This window comes from Epinephelus lanceolatus, chromosome 23, assembly GCF_041903045.1.
Source record: "Epinephelus lanceolatus isolate andai-2023 chromosome 23, ASM4190304v1, whole genome shotgun sequence".
Classification (NCBI taxonomy): domain Eukaryota; kingdom Metazoa; phylum Chordata; class Actinopteri; order Perciformes; family Serranidae; genus Epinephelus; species Epinephelus lanceolatus.
Window position 1 is genome coordinate 27,492,923 of NC_135756.1, and position 18,171 is coordinate 27,511,093.

The 18,171-nt window shown below is 38.4% G+C and overlaps 1 protein-coding gene across 3 annotated transcripts in view; it reads right to left on the reverse strand.

The window, feature by feature from the left end:
• Positions 1 to 18,171, reverse strand: part of ptprz1b (protein tyrosine phosphatase receptor type Z1b) — an 83,450-nt gene that overhangs the window by 23,632 nt on the left and 41,647 nt on the right. For all 3 annotated transcript variants that reach the window (XM_033615297.2, XM_078165122.1, XM_078165123.1), the window contains exons 3-9: positions 12,939 to 13,118; positions 9,601 to 9,752; positions 9,390 to 9,485; positions 9,203 to 9,269; positions 7,539 to 7,696; positions 5,653 to 5,803; positions 2,784 to 2,968 (exon numbers count right to left, since the gene is read on the reverse strand). In XM_033615297.2, the coding sequence (XP_033471188.2) occupies positions 2,784 to 2,968; positions 5,653 to 5,803; positions 7,539 to 7,696; positions 9,203 to 9,269; positions 9,390 to 9,485; positions 9,601 to 9,752; positions 12,939 to 13,118 (989 nt within the window). The remainder of the gene's footprint in view (positions 1 to 2,783; positions 2,969 to 5,652; positions 5,804 to 7,538; positions 7,697 to 9,202; positions 9,270 to 9,389; positions 9,486 to 9,600; positions 9,753 to 12,938; positions 13,119 to 18,171) is intronic.

An 18,171-nucleotide genomic window follows, 5' to 3' on the forward strand; every position in this document is an offset into this window, starting at 1 on the left:
TTCTTTCATCACATAAGCTGAGCTATTCCAAAATCCTTCCATGACCCCTGGTAACAGTAGAAATACGCCCTGGGGTACAAGAACCAATGGTTGGGAATCACAGATTTAAATATCTCTGCTTTGGAATGTCTTTCCACTTTCAATTCACATTTATACATCATGTAATAATAGTTGTATTGATGACTGGTTGTTTTCCTTTTAGACGTTTTTAAATATTTTTAACACAAGTTATTGACAGTTTTGGTAAGGAAAACACTGCTATCCATGCTGTATTTGACATTTATGGTAAATTATCTTAATGAGAATAATATTTGAAGTTGCACATACGCCAATAATGATAGTGTTAAAGCTACCGCATGCTCATTTGTTTAATATGGACTTGAGTGCATCTCTATTAATGGTAATCAAGCCATGATCTAGTTGTAATTGCGTTAGCACAGTAATTGCTAATCTTAAAAAATAATTAATTATGCCTCTCATGGGTTTTTATTAGATGCCTTCATGCACATAAAAGGCAGGTAAACTAAATTCTCAGTCCTTCATTTGTGCTGTATGAGGGTGGTCTGAGTATTGTCGACTTGTAGTCTACATACATAGATGCAAAGGCTTGTGCAAATTCACACACTCAGACCCACAGACCTACATACAGATACATATACACAGATGGTGCTGGTCCAGTTATGGATGCTCAGTGACCTATTAAGAGGCCAAGATTGATCGTCATTATAAATCAATTGATTACTTTGATCAATCCAGATGCCAACAGCAGTCGGCATGTACACAGAGAAGTGAGAGTGGAGAGTGATAGAATTCTCATACATTATGGTCTAATTCATTCATTATAATGAACAAGTCACTTTATTTACAAAATGCACATATACATGCCCTGTTCTAATATGTTTAATAAAGGGTCCCAAGATCCTAAGAAACCTGGGGTGGACATTGGACAGAGTATCTTGAATTTCTTCAACGTATAGACAAGAAACAATGTCATTTTTAAAGCAAGAAGGGGGAACTGATTTGCACCCTCTCATGATCACCCTTTTTTGCTATGACAATACCAAACATGAGGACTTGTTGTAATGCTGGAGAAAGCGTCAAAGAGTATATAGAGCAAATCAATATCACAGAGAGACAGTCAGGGATTAATAAAAGGACCTGCTTGATTCTAATGGTCCACTTCTTAAATATAAACCTTTTCTTACAGAGAAAACATTTTCTATTAAGTTTAAGGAATTAAGCTTTGTAATCAAATCCATAACTAACAGCTTATTAGAGTTCGTGAAAAGCTATAAAAAGCAACCTGAGGTTCCTAGATTTTTTGCACTCATTAAATAAATGGTATTGACATCATGAGCAACTGTTGCACCAACAGACATATTAGGAAATGCTTCTGCAATACTAGGAAAACACCACCACAGGGAAAATCTTTTCAATCTATAATTTTGCAGGCATTAATTGGCTCAAAGCTTGGCATGTTCCTTTTAGATACCGTGATACAAATAAAATTAGAGAAATGCATCTAAAAATATTGCAAAAACTATTTATATCAAACAATTATATTTTATTATTATTTTGATAACAAATATAATTTACCTGCAAGACTGAGCAAGTATCCATCTGTTTTATTGTGGCCCATACTGTACTACATTTCAAAAGACTTTAAGTATTATAAATTGTGCAAAACAGCACATGCAATTATGATGGAAGGTAAAAAATGTATCATTTAATTTGAGTGTGATGATTAAAATGTATGCACTATTCTCAACTTCTTTATGTAATTAGGGAAATTTCATGATTCAATCCCATCTTTTTAAGATGTTTTTAACTGAAATTGATTTTATTTTGAGTTTTACATTTATATAGAAAAAAGCAAACTATGTCAGAAGCTAAAATTCATTGAGACGTGTTTATGCAGTCTCAAATGACCCCTTCTTTTTGAATTCATTGTTTATTTTATGAGTTTATTTTACTTAGCATTACTTTTTATTATTTCAAATACTTACTGATGCAACCATTACCTTCTGTCTTTGCCAGTTAAACTGGTATGACTGACTGTTTGAACTTTCTTTTAACTAAAAAAAGGAAAAAAAACACAAAACAAAAAAAGTTTGTGACGAAATACTAGGATACAGTTTAGACTTTCTCTGACTAATGATGTGAAATATTCCTAAAATGTTCAGAACGTTACCTTATACTCCAGTGTCTCTCTGACCTAATTTGAGCAAGGCTAATTAACATTAGCTAAATCTGCCATCTCCGGCAGATTTGTGTCCGTTTTGATGGACAAACACACAATTACAGGTGAATTCAAAAAACAAGAACAATGGACAGAAATGCCTTCTGTCTGTGTTTACTCTGTTTTGTGATCAGTCAATGTAGCCAGCAGTCCCCTGATAAGCGCTTGATAAAACTAACACCCCTGATAAAGTTATTTTAAAGCTAATTTGATAACACTAACACCCAGCTACACTGATCCAAAACCAAACAGAGATAAGAGAGGTTCATTTTTTAATTGTAGGGGCCTTGTCTGTACTCTTGATGTAGCATTTGTTTTCTTTTTTTATTTTGAAGTTAATCGAAAGAGCATTGAACAAGAAGACAATGAATACGTTTTGCTTTTTGAATAAATTGCTGGAAATTTAGCATTTTTTCTTTTTATCAAAATTCATTATTCAGAGCAATAATCAACAGATTAATCGATTATCAAAACAGTTGTTAGTTGCAGCTGTACATATGGGTGATGTTTGTTTTGTAGAGACATGTGAAGAGATCTTTCATACCACGTCCTGGTCCCCGTCTGTCCTGTACTCCTGCTTGCTCTGGTCTTGACCCTGCAGCCTCTGGTAGGTGACGGTGTACCAGTCGATGGTTGTGTCGTAAACCACACGGGGACGTTCCCATGTCACTACGATAGTTGTGTCGTTCTGGGCGTCAGCCTGAACGTTCTCTGGCTCCGAGCTGCAGGCTAGAGATGGCAGATAAAGAAAAAGAGGGTAAGACTGGTAGAAATTCTGAATATTATTAGCATGCCGAAAACTCAATTAAAAAACCTGAAAGAAGGAGATACAAAAGACAAGACATGGTACAAATGCAAATGGATATCTAAATCTGAACAGCACTGAAATGGTCTGTCACATCTCTCTTTTAGTTCAGTACTGCTGAAGGTAACTTGATGTTAATCGACTGTATTGAAAATGGAAGAAAATAGGAATGCATTTTAAAAAGCCCAGCTCAGGAGGTGAGTGTGAGGATGAGTGGGAGGTGTATGCATGTGTGTGTGTACGGCTGCATGAATTTGTTACAGGCAAAAAGACCCTTTTCTGAATTTCTGAATACTTTATTTCAATTTCAAAAAGAGCTGCAAAATAAATTGCCTGCACTGAGAGGAGCAGGAGCACAGAACTACAAAGTCGAGCTCCCTGGCAACCCAAAAGACCCACTTTACTTGAGGGTCGACTTTATGAAGATGGAGAAAATTATATCTTTTGATGATTCATGACGAGGCTGACCTTGGAGTACAGTGTTAAAGCTACAGCGAAGGCAGACGATGGGCAATATTTTCAGTCATGGAAAAAAATAATGTTTAATAATGTAATCCAATTCAATTTTCTTCGCCATGCTGCCAAGAATTTGGTCTCTTCAATAGCTGAAGAGATTTGAGCCTGGGAGAAGTGGGAATTCTGGGTTGATCTCTTTAAAGCCTAATAAGGAAAAAAAATCTCATAGTGCAAAATCCTAACATGCTGTATCTGCTCAGAGTTAATAGCACTGTTGATCAATACCAGTGTTTCAGCCAATACTTGGCTGCTGAGATCTCTGCTAGTCCAGGCTTACCTCCTGGCCTGTTTTACAACTAAAACCCTCTGTAAGAAGACAAGTGATGGTGCACGACTTATCAGCTCCAATTCTAAGAAGTATGGCATCAAATTGAGCTCAGGGGAATGCAAACATATAAAAATATTCTATAAATGTGTTATCTACAACATGAATGTGAACCCAAAATCGTAACCACCAGTCATGTAGCACAGTGATCAGTTCTCATAGTCCACATAGCAAGCTGTGAGATGGCCTATGGGCACGAAGCCCGCCCCATTTCAAAACAGGCTCAGCACCAAGAAGAGCAACTCTAAATTAGAGTAACTAGAACCGGAGATTTGACGTTTATTCACTATTTTTGCTTAAAAAATAATTAACACGATTACTTTCAGCTACCTATTGTTCTGTCAATCAACTGATCAATTAATTGACTAATCGTTTAGCTTCTTCATTTTTCCTGCTTACAATTTGGGACTTACATTCATGTTTTAGAAATAAAATTTACATGTGTTTTTTTTTTACATTTACATTCCACTGAGTTGAATTAGGTCCCATTTAGGAGCTTCATTCTCCAGCCAAGACACCTGCATCTTTGAGTGCAGTGATATACTGTATTACTGCTGAAGAGATTTCCTCTAGTGTCAAAATGCAGCTGTCATGGACCAATCTTGGAACCCATTGGCTATCGTTCTGAAGATGATAAGCCCCTGGGGGCAACGGCAAATATTCTGGGATGTGTAGCAAGCAGTGTCGGGGCAATGATTTCCTCTTCCAGAGGCCGGTCATTCTGACTTATCTCTATAAACAGATATCTACATAGGAATCCAGATACGTTAAAAAAAAAGCTAATATGAAACTAACTAACTGTTAAATATCTACACATGATACATGCAATAATGTAAATAGCCTATTTATTATATCTTGCTTTAATTTTTCACTGCTCACATCATCCCTCAGTCTATGATTAACTGTTTAATATCTACACTATCCTGTGAGTCAATAATGTGAAATCAGCCAGTCTGTGTCTGTATTATACTTTACTTTTTATGTAGTGCTTTATGTTTTGTTATGTACTGTTTGCTTACTATATTGCTCTTTCGTTTGTGCAGTTTACTAACACCAACTTGTGTTTGTCTTTTTACTGATTCGTATATACATTGCTTTGTGTTTTTTTCTGCTGATGCTTCCTGTTTGCGCTGTCCCTCTGCTGCTGTAATTTCCCCGCTGTGGGATGAAGAAAGGATTATCTTATCTCATCTCATCTCATCTTATCTTACATGTTTCCAGACAATAGCTGACAGATTCCAAGACTGCATTTTGGTCAATGCGTTCCACCTCTCCACACAGACTGTTTACCTGCTGCTCAAATGTGATTGGTCAATACTACTCGTCTACAAATGACTACAAACAGAAAACACAGTAATTCCGATACCAAAAGCATGTCCTGTTACCTGGTGATTTTGGCTACACATTCAGACATGAGTTTACAGATATTATTAATGGACTTCAGTGGTTGAAAGGACAGATGCTGGGGTTTGGAAGGAGCGGACAAAGATTAGATGGTATCATGATTGTTACTGGTCATCAGAGGTACTTCAATACCATACTGATACAAGCTGGGCTATTGGCTATTTAAATTATGTAACTACTAACCACTGTTGTAAAATAAATGTAGTGTAGTGTGTTAACATGACACTGAATGAGAAATAAAGTAAGCTACACTAAAATGAAATGAACTGAAATGACTTTCAGCTCAGAGAGAATGAGTTAAGAGAAGAAATAAATGACGGTGAAACAAACAAAACGTTTTGTTTGGGTCGTTTGAGGACGTACTGGGTGTGAGCACGTCCTCCACTCCGGTGTACGAGGCAAACACCTGACCCATGAACTGTTGCTGCTGCTCCCTGAAGTTGTTCTGCAGGTAATCCGTCAGCATCACATACCCGGCCTGCTCCATGGTCAGCACCTCACAAAACACCTCCAACTGAGTACAGAGAGAGAGCCAGACAGACGGAGAGAGGAGAGATGATAGGTGAAGAGAGAGAGTAGCAAGTCAAACAAAGGGAAGAAAGACGTGTCTGTTGCATCTTCCCTGTTTCTATGCAGTTGCCAAAACAAACCCAAAACCGACGCGCACATGTGTGTGTGTGTGTGTGTGTGTGTGTGTGTGTGTGTGTGTGTGTGTGTGTGTGTGTGTAAGAGGCTTGTGCTGGTGCCAGGCAGAGGCAGAGAGACAGCACTGCTCTATTTTTGGTTAGCTACGATGTGCACATGTCATGCCTTGCCACCCCCGTTTCAATCATGCAAACACAGACAAACACAAGCACACACAAACCCACAAGCACATATAATACACACAAAACCACTTTCATGACCTCATTCACTCGCCACTGTTCTGCTACATAATTGATGATTATTACACAGATGATTTCATTCAAAGACGTTCCACAGAGGTTTTATAACGTCGTCACCCTGGAATCAATCTGCAGTAACGTTACAGTTTCAGCTTGTGTTGTCGCTGCATGACAAGCCTTTGTTACAAAATCATACCACTACAGAAACCCTACTCTGAAAGTTCACATTTTGACTAAACATGTCACATTGCATCACTTCAGTGCAAGGTTTTGTTTTTATTTTGTGCACAGATGTCAAAGACAGCTGACCTGAAACCAGCCACTGACTACAACTAGACACAGCAACTACAGGCAGCAGTGATGTCAACTTAACAACAGATGTTTGTCTTTTTAAACTGAATACAAGCCAGTGTACATTGTAGTTATTTCAAATATAAAGCATTGAAAATTTGTATCATAAAGCTCCAAGGCTTTCATCAGACACAACGATAAATCAATTTAGCAGTTGAAGCCGCTGTCATTGATTTCAAAAGAGGCTTTTCCTTCATGACTGTCGGCCGTGCTAGAGTATCCTTAAAGAGTAGATGAAACACTTAACAGTATGATTGTGGTTCCTTTGATTTTTACCTTGGGCAAGATATGGCACTGCAATTGAACTTAATATCCACCTAGATTTGCAAGGATTTTACGTTTTTGCCAACTTGGTGCAGCCATCTTACAACAAGCTAGTTGGTGACATCACAAGAATAGTTCTCCTTTTTTTTTAACTGCTTATAGAAGTTGTTAAACTAGGCTTGGTGAACTTGGTATTGTAAAGCATATTTTGTTCTTTGATGGCTTTTTTGTAAAATATATTTAGTCTTATTGGCTCAAAAAGCATTTGCATTTGGTTTTTAACTTTGTCCCTGGGTCTTTGTATCTCATCTTAACTCTTAAACTCCACTGTATCAACACTTATTAAGTTAGAAACTAGTTAAACTAGGAGGTACAGTGCGGTACTTAGCATTCCTAGTAAACAACCATTCTCATGACACCACCAACTAGCTTGTTGTAAGATGGCTGCGCCCTGCTGGGGAAAAAGTGAAAAACTATTTGGTTTTCTAGCAAATCTAGATGGCTATCAAGTTTGGTTGTAGTGACATTCTTGGTAAGGTATAAGTCAAACAAACCAGTCATATAGTTCAGTGTTTCATCACCATTTTAAAGGTATTCAGGGTTAAAAGAGTGAATGAGAAATAGTGTTACTCAAAGTCTTTATTCTAGGACTTTTTTTGTTCAGAAAAAAAAGCATTGATTACGGTGTGTGTGTGTGTATGTGTGTGTGTGTGTGTGTGTGTGTGTGTGTGTGTGATAAAACCTACTGACCTGTGTCTCAGATATGGCCACAGTGTGTTTAAAGATGATCCATTCCACCGTTTCCGAGCAGGGAGGAGCAGTTAGTGAGCCGTTGTAGATGTAATATTTATCTGTGTTATTAGGCAGCAAGGACCTTAAGGTGAAAGCTTCTATCGACCCGCTCTTACCTGGTTAAAAAAAAAAAAAAAGTCTCATCAGTGACAAAATGTCACAACATTAACAAATGTTTTGCCCCAAGCTGTAAGATCACCTGGGACAAAGCATTTTAAAAATGTCACTGTATGTTAAGTCTATGATGTGCATCATGATATCGTTCATAAGCAGTCAGCGACCCTTTGTAGTTTAATCATGTGAGAGAGAAAAGCACATTTTTTTGTGCATTTTTCATTATCATTATTTGACTTCCTCAAACAATAATAATATTATAATAACATGTCTTATTTGTATAGCACATATCTAAACAAGGTTACAAAGTGCTTCACAGAGTGCATGAAAATAAGGCAAGAATAACAATACAATATTTAAAAGAATGTTGAGAGCTGAGAAGAATAGTGTGTACAGTGGCAAAAACAGAACAAAGGGAAATAAAACACAAAAGTTACAAATCAAAAAGTACAAATCAGACATTTAAATGGAAAGCTTTCCTTTAAAAATATCTTTTAAGCAATGATTTAAAAACAGGTAATGTGCTAGTCAGCCTGATCTCCTCAGGCAGAGAATTCCAGAGTTTTAGGGCCCTGATGGCAGAAGCCATCAACACTTGTCTGGTATAATTACACTAAAACTACAATTTATTTTGCGTCAAGGAAATTTAGTTCTGTTGATAATAGGGATGTCAGGATATGAGATTTTGACATCATAATTATTGTCCGAGGAAATATTATAGTTTTCACAATTATCAATCAGGGAATTTATTACTTGACACTATGTAAGTAAAAAAAGACATCAATAACACATTTATTATTTCCACTTCTTATAGTGTAATGTTTGGTTACTTAAAAATCATTTATAGTGGTTAAATGGGAATAGACTACCCTGAACAAAGGTTACACAGACAGAGAGGGAATGACAGTCACAGTCCTCCTTAGTTGGTGCTATGGTATCCCCGCAGGATTCTGAAAGTAAATAGTAGCACGTTGTGAACTACTTTCAGAGAGTTTTAACTGTTTTGGTTGATCTTTGCATGATAAATAGTTAAGTATTTTTTACTTTAACTTGGGCATACAAGGGTTTGAAGATGGAACATATTGGAAGTGTTGTACCCACTTGCCAACTTTTCAACGGCAAATTGGATATATATCTTCTACTCTCTGGTCATTTTGTTGATATCCAATATGCTCCCACACTGCTGATTTAAGGGGCTCTTATTTGGCAGATATAAGGCTGGGATGTCAGTTTCCTGTTAAATTTTTACAGCCCTTCTTCTCAACCCTTCAGGTAAGTGGCACACACAAAACAAAGCAAAGCACACACACGTTATTTGACTCGCAAAAGTAGATTTCATAGGGCAACAACGCAGCAATACGAACACTTTAGATATCGTAGCTTCTAGAATTCTTACGTTTATGAAACTGGGATGTTATGTATCCACAGTTGAGGCAAAATCAGTTGATTTTGACATTCGTTTCCCCAGTGGTGACCCAGATATAGTACAGTATGTAGAAGTGACTTACCAAACCTGCTGACCGTGTTGACGGCTTCTATTACAGGAATGAAGTTCTCGCTGTCTTCCAATCCGATCTGTGGAAAAGAATATGAGCTTCTATTGAAGACAAATATTCACCTTTAATCTAATCACTTTAATTTTTGTTATTTGAAGAGGAACAGGCTGATCTCTAACGCTAGGGCAAACCAACCTACCTCAAAGAGCACGACTAAGGCAGAGATCCTCCCTCCTTCCCTAATAGCATCATCCAGACTTTGAAAGTCATCTGGATCATAACTGTAGATCTGCATCTGAAAGAGAGCAAGAAACAGGCAGGTTAGCTGACCTCAGGCTTGAATGGTAGACAAATGTGTACACAATAAATGTATTGATGATGGACAAACAGATGCTGTGTATATATGTTACCTCCAGAGGGTATTTCATCCCGTTCAGGCTGTGTTCAGACCCGTCTGATGTTGCATTGCAGCGCCCCCAGTGGAAGGTGATCCTACCAACACGGAACCTGGAGCTCAGCCCTCCTCCACTGACGAAGAACTCCCCCTCCACACTGATGGACACTAAGACACACACACATTCACTTAGTTTAAACTTTCTGTCAACTGCTCTGCAGTAACAGAGCAAAAACGGGAAATGCAAATGCTGAGTTTTACTGAAGACTGTCAGGGTCAAACTTTTCCGACAACAGGCTTAATCAGGAGTACGATTGAGGGCTTTGCTTGACTGACAAGACTTTCTATCCCCAATATTCAGCTGTGGCAGTTGCTGCTTGTCCACCAGGCTCCCAAGCTTTGTCCAAATTTTTAATTTTCTGGCTCTGAGCAACTGGCAAGATGGTGGAAAGTGGTAACTTTAAGCCTCAAAATATTTCATCATTTCTTCAGTGATGGCATGGACGCAAAATCCTTGTTTTTTTACGATGAAAAGGACACAACAGTTTCTGGCTGCTACAACTTGGATAGCTCATGTGTTCATGTATTGAATGTTGATATCCTGGAGTATTAGCAAAGTATTCTGGCTTTTGACATTCATCACATCAGTAAAAATGAACATAAATATTCCTAATAATAGCAGGGTTTTTTTTTGGCTACTTTGGAGTAACCAATATATAAACAAAACATTTACATATTCTGACCATATAAAGGCAACAGTTAGACCATGGTTCCTTATTTACACATCCAGCAGCTACAAAGCAACATTAGTATTCATTTAGAGTTGTGTTTCTGGCAACCTGACAGATGTAAGTTCAATATTCCCTTTCTTTTGGCTCTGTTTTGGTCTCCACAAACTCCTACAGGGAGTATCTGGCTCTTTGGCAGCCAAATGCTCCACTATGCTCACCAGCTACTAATTAACTGTCTGTTTACTGTCTAATGCTGGACAGGCAGAGTTTGTTTTTAGAGCTTCTTTGATGAAAACTGCCTGTTGTGTCCACCAAAAACAGATGAGAGCACTGAGTCTGAAATGAAACAGCAAAGATGCGTATCACAAAACCAAAACAATGCTGAAAGACACTCCAGGTAAAGGTAGGTACAGAATCAGGTGATAATTACCTATGAAATGTTTTTAAATTTTTAGGTTGATAGTGTCTCGTGGGTTTCTACTAGAACATGTTTACATGCTTTAATTCTCAGAAAAACACTTTTTTCCCCTCATACAGTCTGTGCTGGAACACCTGTATTCACCCTCTGTCTGTGATGCTCCGTTTTGGCACTGGTCTCTTAAAGCCCCTTCTGAAAAAGCCCAGTTTGCTCTGATTGGTCAGCGTTTGTGGGTCTGCCATATCTTTGAGTCTATCATCACTGCAGCCGGGAAATGACTATAACAGAATACAGCTGTACTTTCTATCCTGAAAAACTACCAATAAGAGCTTCTAATCCGAAATCTGTACAACTGGACATGTTCCAGCAGGAATCTGATCCAAAGCTGGGGAGGAATTTACAACACTGGCAACCAAGATTACATGTTTCCCTGACATTAGCATGTAGCTACATTACGTATTGAAGGCTACATAATGCAGACATTTGCAGTAACAGGCCTGGAGCAGATAAGCATCTAAAGAAATCTGTCTTGAGCTGACGTTAGCTTGTCTTCATCATAGAAAAAAACAGTTGGAGACAGAGTATTCAGAGTGGTCTGATGCCTGACGTTTTGCTCATAGGGATTACTTTTATGCATGTTTACTTTATTATTTATATTTACCAATTCATCATTGTCACATCATACATATATGACAGAAAAGAATAAAAAGCATAATCAGTCCCCTTTAATGTAAATTGTGAAACAATCCTTCTTATATCAAAGCTGACAATTTCCCTAAGTCCACTTTACCTCTTCATAATTGCCTCTTGGAGCCACATATGAACTTCAAGTGAGCAATCTCACTGGTCTGTCACGATAATTACTTTTGTTAGATGATATATTGTCCCAGAAATAATTGCAATAAAGAACATAACTGTCATTTTGAGGCCATTTTATAGCCTCAAAGACTGCAGCTGCAGGCTATCTGTAAGATACACTTTGCTAGGACTCACAAAAGTAGGCGGGAGACGAGAGGAAAAAAGAGGATTTGTTGCACCTGAGTCTTATAATGATCAGGAAAACTTTGCTTTAAATTCTGGCATTATGCTGACTAAAATATGGGTGAAATTGTCATGTAAAAACACACACATGTAAACACAATAGGCAATATCAAGGTCAGCAAAATGATCGAGGTCATGTCCATATATATCATATGATAAGCCGATAATGTAACTATCCTTACAGAATATATTTGTTAAGCACAATATTCTCTGATGCTCGTTTTACTTTGTTAAAGGATAGCTCACGACAGGATGTAACAGAGTTTGGTGAGGCTGTGCAGGTCTCATGTTTCTCTCTTAATATCATGACAGCCTGCAATATCTGTTTAAATATGCAATTTCCTCTCTGACTGCACAGAGAAAAAGAGATTAATTTTAGGACCATTAACGTATAGGAGGCACGCACACACACACACAAAGCCCAGGCTGTATTGGAAAGATGGTGATGATAGCTCAGACAGCTTCCATTTGTTTAATATCAGGCCAGACATCACTCCACACGCTGCCTTTCCTCTCACTGTCTGTTCACGTCGTCCTCATTTTTCTCCCCTGCTCTGTCTCTCTCTTTCTCTCTGCACATTTTTTTCTTTTGCTCTTTATTTGTTGCCGCTTTTCTGTTGCTCAGTTTCATCTCCGCCTCTTGACATCGATCTTTCTCCCCATGATCTCTTGGTGCTGCTGTCCCTATGGTTGCCTCTCTCTCAATTACTTGGTCTCTCTCTCCTCTCTTTCATTGTCTCCTTTTAATCCTCGCTGCTCCTTTCTCTCATTAACCTCTGAGTTGTGAATCCTTCTTTTTTCTGCTTCTGGAAAGTTAAGCTTCTTTCCATATGTAGGGATTAAGATGTTGTGTTTTACAGCACTGGGATAATGTCAGAATCATTTCCATAGACCGAATCTACAACATACGGCACTACATTTTCTTCCTCTGGTTGCTGCTTTAATATGTGCTTGTCTGGGATTGAAAGAAAAAGAAATTGTCATTTTTCTACACAACTGAAACAGCTTGTTGTCATGGCTTCCACAGCTTGAACTGGACATATAAAGTTACAGTTGAGAAAAGGCCAAATAATGTTTAATATTCCTATAGATTTACTTCTCAAAGAACAAAACCAGGCTCTGCAAGAAAGATTAATAAACAGGAGTGGAAAAACATCACTTTACCTGTCTTCCCGTCATTGTGGATGGTGCTGGACTCTGCCGTCAGTTTGTTCCAGCCCTCTAACTGTAGATTCTGGTACTGCAGCCTGACTTGGGTAAAGGTCTCGTCGATGTCCACAGGAGACTGCCTAGCACTGTTACAGGCTGGGTACTTCTTACCCCAGTTGCGCTGGCTCAGGACACCTGTACACCAGAAAGAGAAAGAGTGGCTGATAAATGAGGAGGCAAACAAGTTCAGGGTCTACTGATCTGAAAATGTCAAACTCCCTGAGAGCTTGTTATAAAATCTCATTTTCATCTGCTGTCATCAGAAAATCTGGAAGCTCAGCAGTGTTTGGGCTTGAAACACAGCGTCCTCCTGCTTTGCCTCCAAATGTAGAATTCTGAGACTGAGACTTTAAATACAACTTAAATTCAGTCATGATTCATGGATGTCAAAATGCTCCACATAGCATCTTTAATATACATGAAAAATACATTTAGAAGTGTGTATTGCTGTTTAAAAACAGCGGGGCAACTGTTAAAGGAGTACAGCTCTAACGAGGGCAGATGGTCAAACTGTAGGTGAAACATGACTGGTTGGCCTCAGGTCACACTTGATCCTCACACTCTGAGTGTGAGTGGGCATTGTTAATGCATGAGTGCATGTCTCGTATACTGTGTTGCTTGTGAATTGTTTTTTTTTTTGAGGGGGGGTTGCACAGCATGAATTTTGGTTAAACTTATTGATGTGGTGTGTGTGTTTTAACAAGGCTGTGCTTTCCGTATGAATAATGTAACAGAATTCGAATAGCATCAGGACAAGCAGACATTTGCAGGCAAACATGCAACACAAAAAACCCAATCAAAATAGATTAAACAAGAAGCAGAAGTTACATTCTTCTCTTTCTGTGCTCAGAACACTTTCATTTAGCACAAATGCTCCGCTAAATATCACAAGCTCTGCCTCAAAATGATTGTGCATTGTTTATTTATGAGTGCATGTCTGAATCTAGAATTGGTGTTTAAATTTAAAGACGTGCAGCGTGTGAGTAAGTATATGTGTGATTTATTCATGACTTCTTGTCACACAATCTGCATTTGTACCTACTCACATGATGTGCGTATACTCTTATTAATTCCTAATTTATTTTTTGGAGCATACACATTCAGTACCTACACATTTTTTGACATGCAGTGTGTGCATGTATGTGTAAAATATTCAGTCATACGTCCAGTCATACTCTGAACTGCAGTATATATTTGTGTGCAAGCATGAACAGCTTCTTTGCACGAGTGACTGTGTTCATTTACTGTGCACGCATTAATCTGCTCTCAACATTCAATAATTTCCTTTAGGTACACTCAAAGAGGTCTCAGGGTAACCCTGCCTTAACTGCATTAATTACGCCAACTAATAATTCTGAGTTAGTCATAGTAGAGAAAAAAATCGAAGTATATTACAGCATAAATATTAGGATACACTACTTCGCAATATGATAAAGAATTTGGTTTGATTTCATGGGGGGAAAAGCTGTGCTCATTGCTTAATATTTGAAGAAACAGTCACTGCATATCATCATAAAAGTTTTACTTTCATGCACAAGGGTCTTCTATCTAACTCAATGTCACATTTGTTTGGATGGAATAAATTCCTAATATCTACTTTATTTGTGCAGAGCAAAGACTCACTGAATACTGGAAATGCATCATTAGCTGTTTCTTATGCAGTGCTTTGTGTATGTGTGTGTGCTTCCCAGTATACAGTTAAGACAATGGGTCTAATGAGGTCAGAGCAGATGGTTTAACTGTAACTGGTCACACATGACTAAACAGGTACTAGCTTTGCATTCTTTGTTGTGTGTCTCATGCGTGTGTGAGGGAGAGAGAGAGATTGTTTAACCCAAGTTCACCTAAATCAATTACATCTTCGATGTATTGCTGCTCGGTTTGACAGCTACAGTTGGAACTGTAGAGATAGCCTGAGGATGGTGAACATGTCGGGGAGGTTCACTGTTCCTCCCGTAATTCCTCCTGTAATACTGTGGCTTCTAGACACAGTTGGAGTGACATTTCAGTATTATATCTTGTTAAAAACCCTAATGACAACCATTAGAGGGTATTCATACAACAATCTTAACCAACCTGTCATGAGTCATGGATTATAGTCCAAACCATGCACATATTAGACACCAGTAGGATTATTGTTAAGATCGTTTTTCTAAGCCCCCTAGAGATCCAAACAATAATAACAACCACAAAATTATACTACACCATTACATTAGAACCACAGTAATCTTGTACAATATCTTGGACACAAACAACAGACTACACAGACGCGACAGAGAGTGAGGAAGAGACAGCGAAACCAGACGAAATGGTGCTACTCATAAGCAGCTGTTAGCCCAACAGAAAAAAAGGAGACCTGTGTTTCCTGTGAGGAAATGTCTATTGACAGAGAGAACTTCATCAGAAGCATTTGTAACATTTTTCAGCTGTTTGTCAGCTGTCACATTTCCACAGTCACAGACTACAGTACACAGTGGCACTGCCATGTTTACTACAGCCTCCTGTTAATAACAGTGTGTTGAAGTGAACTACAGAGAGCACACCTACGGGCTGTCAATCATGTTGCCTTAAAATGGCATCTTCGACCATTACATGCTTTTTAAAGTTATTTAGTTAGTTGTGAACCCTAGAGTGAGCCAGGCTAGCTGTCTACCCCTGCTTTCGCTTTAATGCTAAGCTAAGCTATTTGACTCCTGGTCCTAATACAACATAATACATATGCCTAAGATGTGACACTTCACACAGACGGGGCAGATTGGGGTTATTATCTGCTACACAGAGTCATCTTTGTAAAATGTGGTTGCCTGCCAGCTCACCATGTGTGTATTGAATTTTGCCAAGTGATAATTGAGTTGGTTATGCAGGGTTTGGAAGCCTAGGCTATAGTAACTGGTACTGAATCAATCATCCCGATCGTTTTAACAACAGTATGCATTGATGCGATTGATTTATTTTAATGTGAAATGTAAAAACACACTGCTCTGCTTCACACTGCCTCTGATTTTTATCACAGTTCTAAGTAGTTTTTTGAACGTGTAGAGATAAACAAGAATGATATTATTGCCTTGCAATTGTTTGCCTATGTGCACAAGTCAAGTTGTCCTTACAGTTTACATCTACGTCTGTGACAACATGAATACTTCACACACATCTTCAACCCAGCAGCAACAAAGGTCAATACAATCAGCACACTGTCAAGGTGGACACTCAAGATTAGTGTCACCAATTCAGTATCTGACTAAATGTAACCACTTATGTTCCTGAGTTATACTGTTGAATAATGGCCAGACGTGTTATATGCAGAACATTATGATGACACTGTGAAGTTATGTATGGGATATAAAATGTCACCATCATTTTATTCTATTAAACATTTCTGTGCTATTTTTTATTATAATCACTCTATGATTCCTGTTTTCTTCATGTTTTGACCTTTAACCACCAAATTCTAATCAGTTTATTGTTGAGTCCAAGTGGATATTTGTGCCAAATTTGAGGATACTCCCTAAACGCTGTCATGAGATATCGCGTTCACAGTCACAGTTATCTAATCTGTTCATCGGTGAGTCAAAGTCGACATTTGTGTCATATCTGAAGAAATTCTCTCAAGGTGTTCCTGAGATATTGTGTTGACGAGATTGAGAAAGTCAAAAGTCAAAGTGACTTTGACCTTTGACCACCAAAATCTAATCAGTCCATCTTTGACTCAAACTGGACACCCATGCAAATTTGAAAAAATCTTTCAAGGCGTTCTTCAGATATCACATTGAGGAGAAAGGATGTAAGGACAAGCCGGCATAAAAACAATAGACCAGCTGTCTAAAACTAGGGTTGAACCACGAGGTGCCTGCGTGGGCAAATGTGGCTTCTGTGGTTAGTGTCGCAGCTCCATCTTCGTCGCGCCGCATCCATGCTATCTGTATCTGCCATAACTGCGCAGATAACGTAGAGACAATAGAGCTGTTGCTCAACATTTTATTGAAATTATGTTGAAGGTGACTGAAGCTTAATGTTACAATTAAAGATAAAAAACAGAATTGAACATCTTGCCAGTACCACAACTACTGGTATGTTCCACAGTATCTGACCTATATTTTGCATTTTATGAGTGTTATTGTACATGTGAGTGTGTGTGTGTGTGTGTGTGTGTGTGTGTGTGTGCCGGGGGAAATGACAGAGGGTTGTCAATGTGTCAGTGACCACATCTGGCCCCTGCAGCTGCATTCGTCAGCATAATAATATACACACAAACGCACATACCGAGTTACTCTTCTGACATAACGCTACCATGGCAACAAGTAGCTGACAGTTGGAGAAAGGAATAAAAAAATTTGCCTGAAGCTAAACTTTCCTGTCTTCTTTTAAATCCATAAACACACAAATGCATGCACACCCACCTGCATCCAGTCAAGGAGTAAAAATTAGATGGTTAACTATGGAAATTACATTTCATATCTCTGAGTCCCACTTGCTTTTTCACTGTATTCCCAGAATAAAGTCTGCTGATGCTGCCAGTGTACCTACTGTTGTCAAATCCACACGGGAGACTTTTGAAGCTGAGACTCTGCAATTGTGATGAAAAATTGTAATCAGTATTATAATTTATTTCTCTTTGCTTTTGTCCTCTCACCCTATCTCTGTGTCTGCATCTAAATGGCAAATCAATTTAAAACACACAAAAAAATACAAGAAAAGGATAGATAACATCACAAACAATAAAATACAGATTTCAAATTTTGCAAGAAGAAACTGTATTTTGTGTTCAGCCATCTGGAATTTAATTTATGCTCCTTAAGAAAGCTGACAAGATGAAAATAACCCAATATTACATGATGATGTGTTTTAAAATGTACATTTAATACATTTTGATCTCTGAAATAAAGCTAACATTGCAAAAGACTAAAGAGTAAAGACGCCTGTGAACTTTCTGAAGAAACTTTGTGCTCTGCAGCAGCTCACAGAGCAGTCAGCTGTTAAAGTGGTCAAGACAGAAACCATTTACACCTGCTGCTGCTCTTTTTACCACAACACCAAGATCACTTCAGCTCACCCCTCACTCTCAAGGGAGCAGAGGTGAGACGAAAGAGCAGGAGTGCGTGCAGAGGACAAAAGAGAAGAAAGGAGATACAGCAGCCGAGGACACAGGGAAGAGTGCAAAGAGGAGCAGAGAGGAGGTGATAAAGAAAAG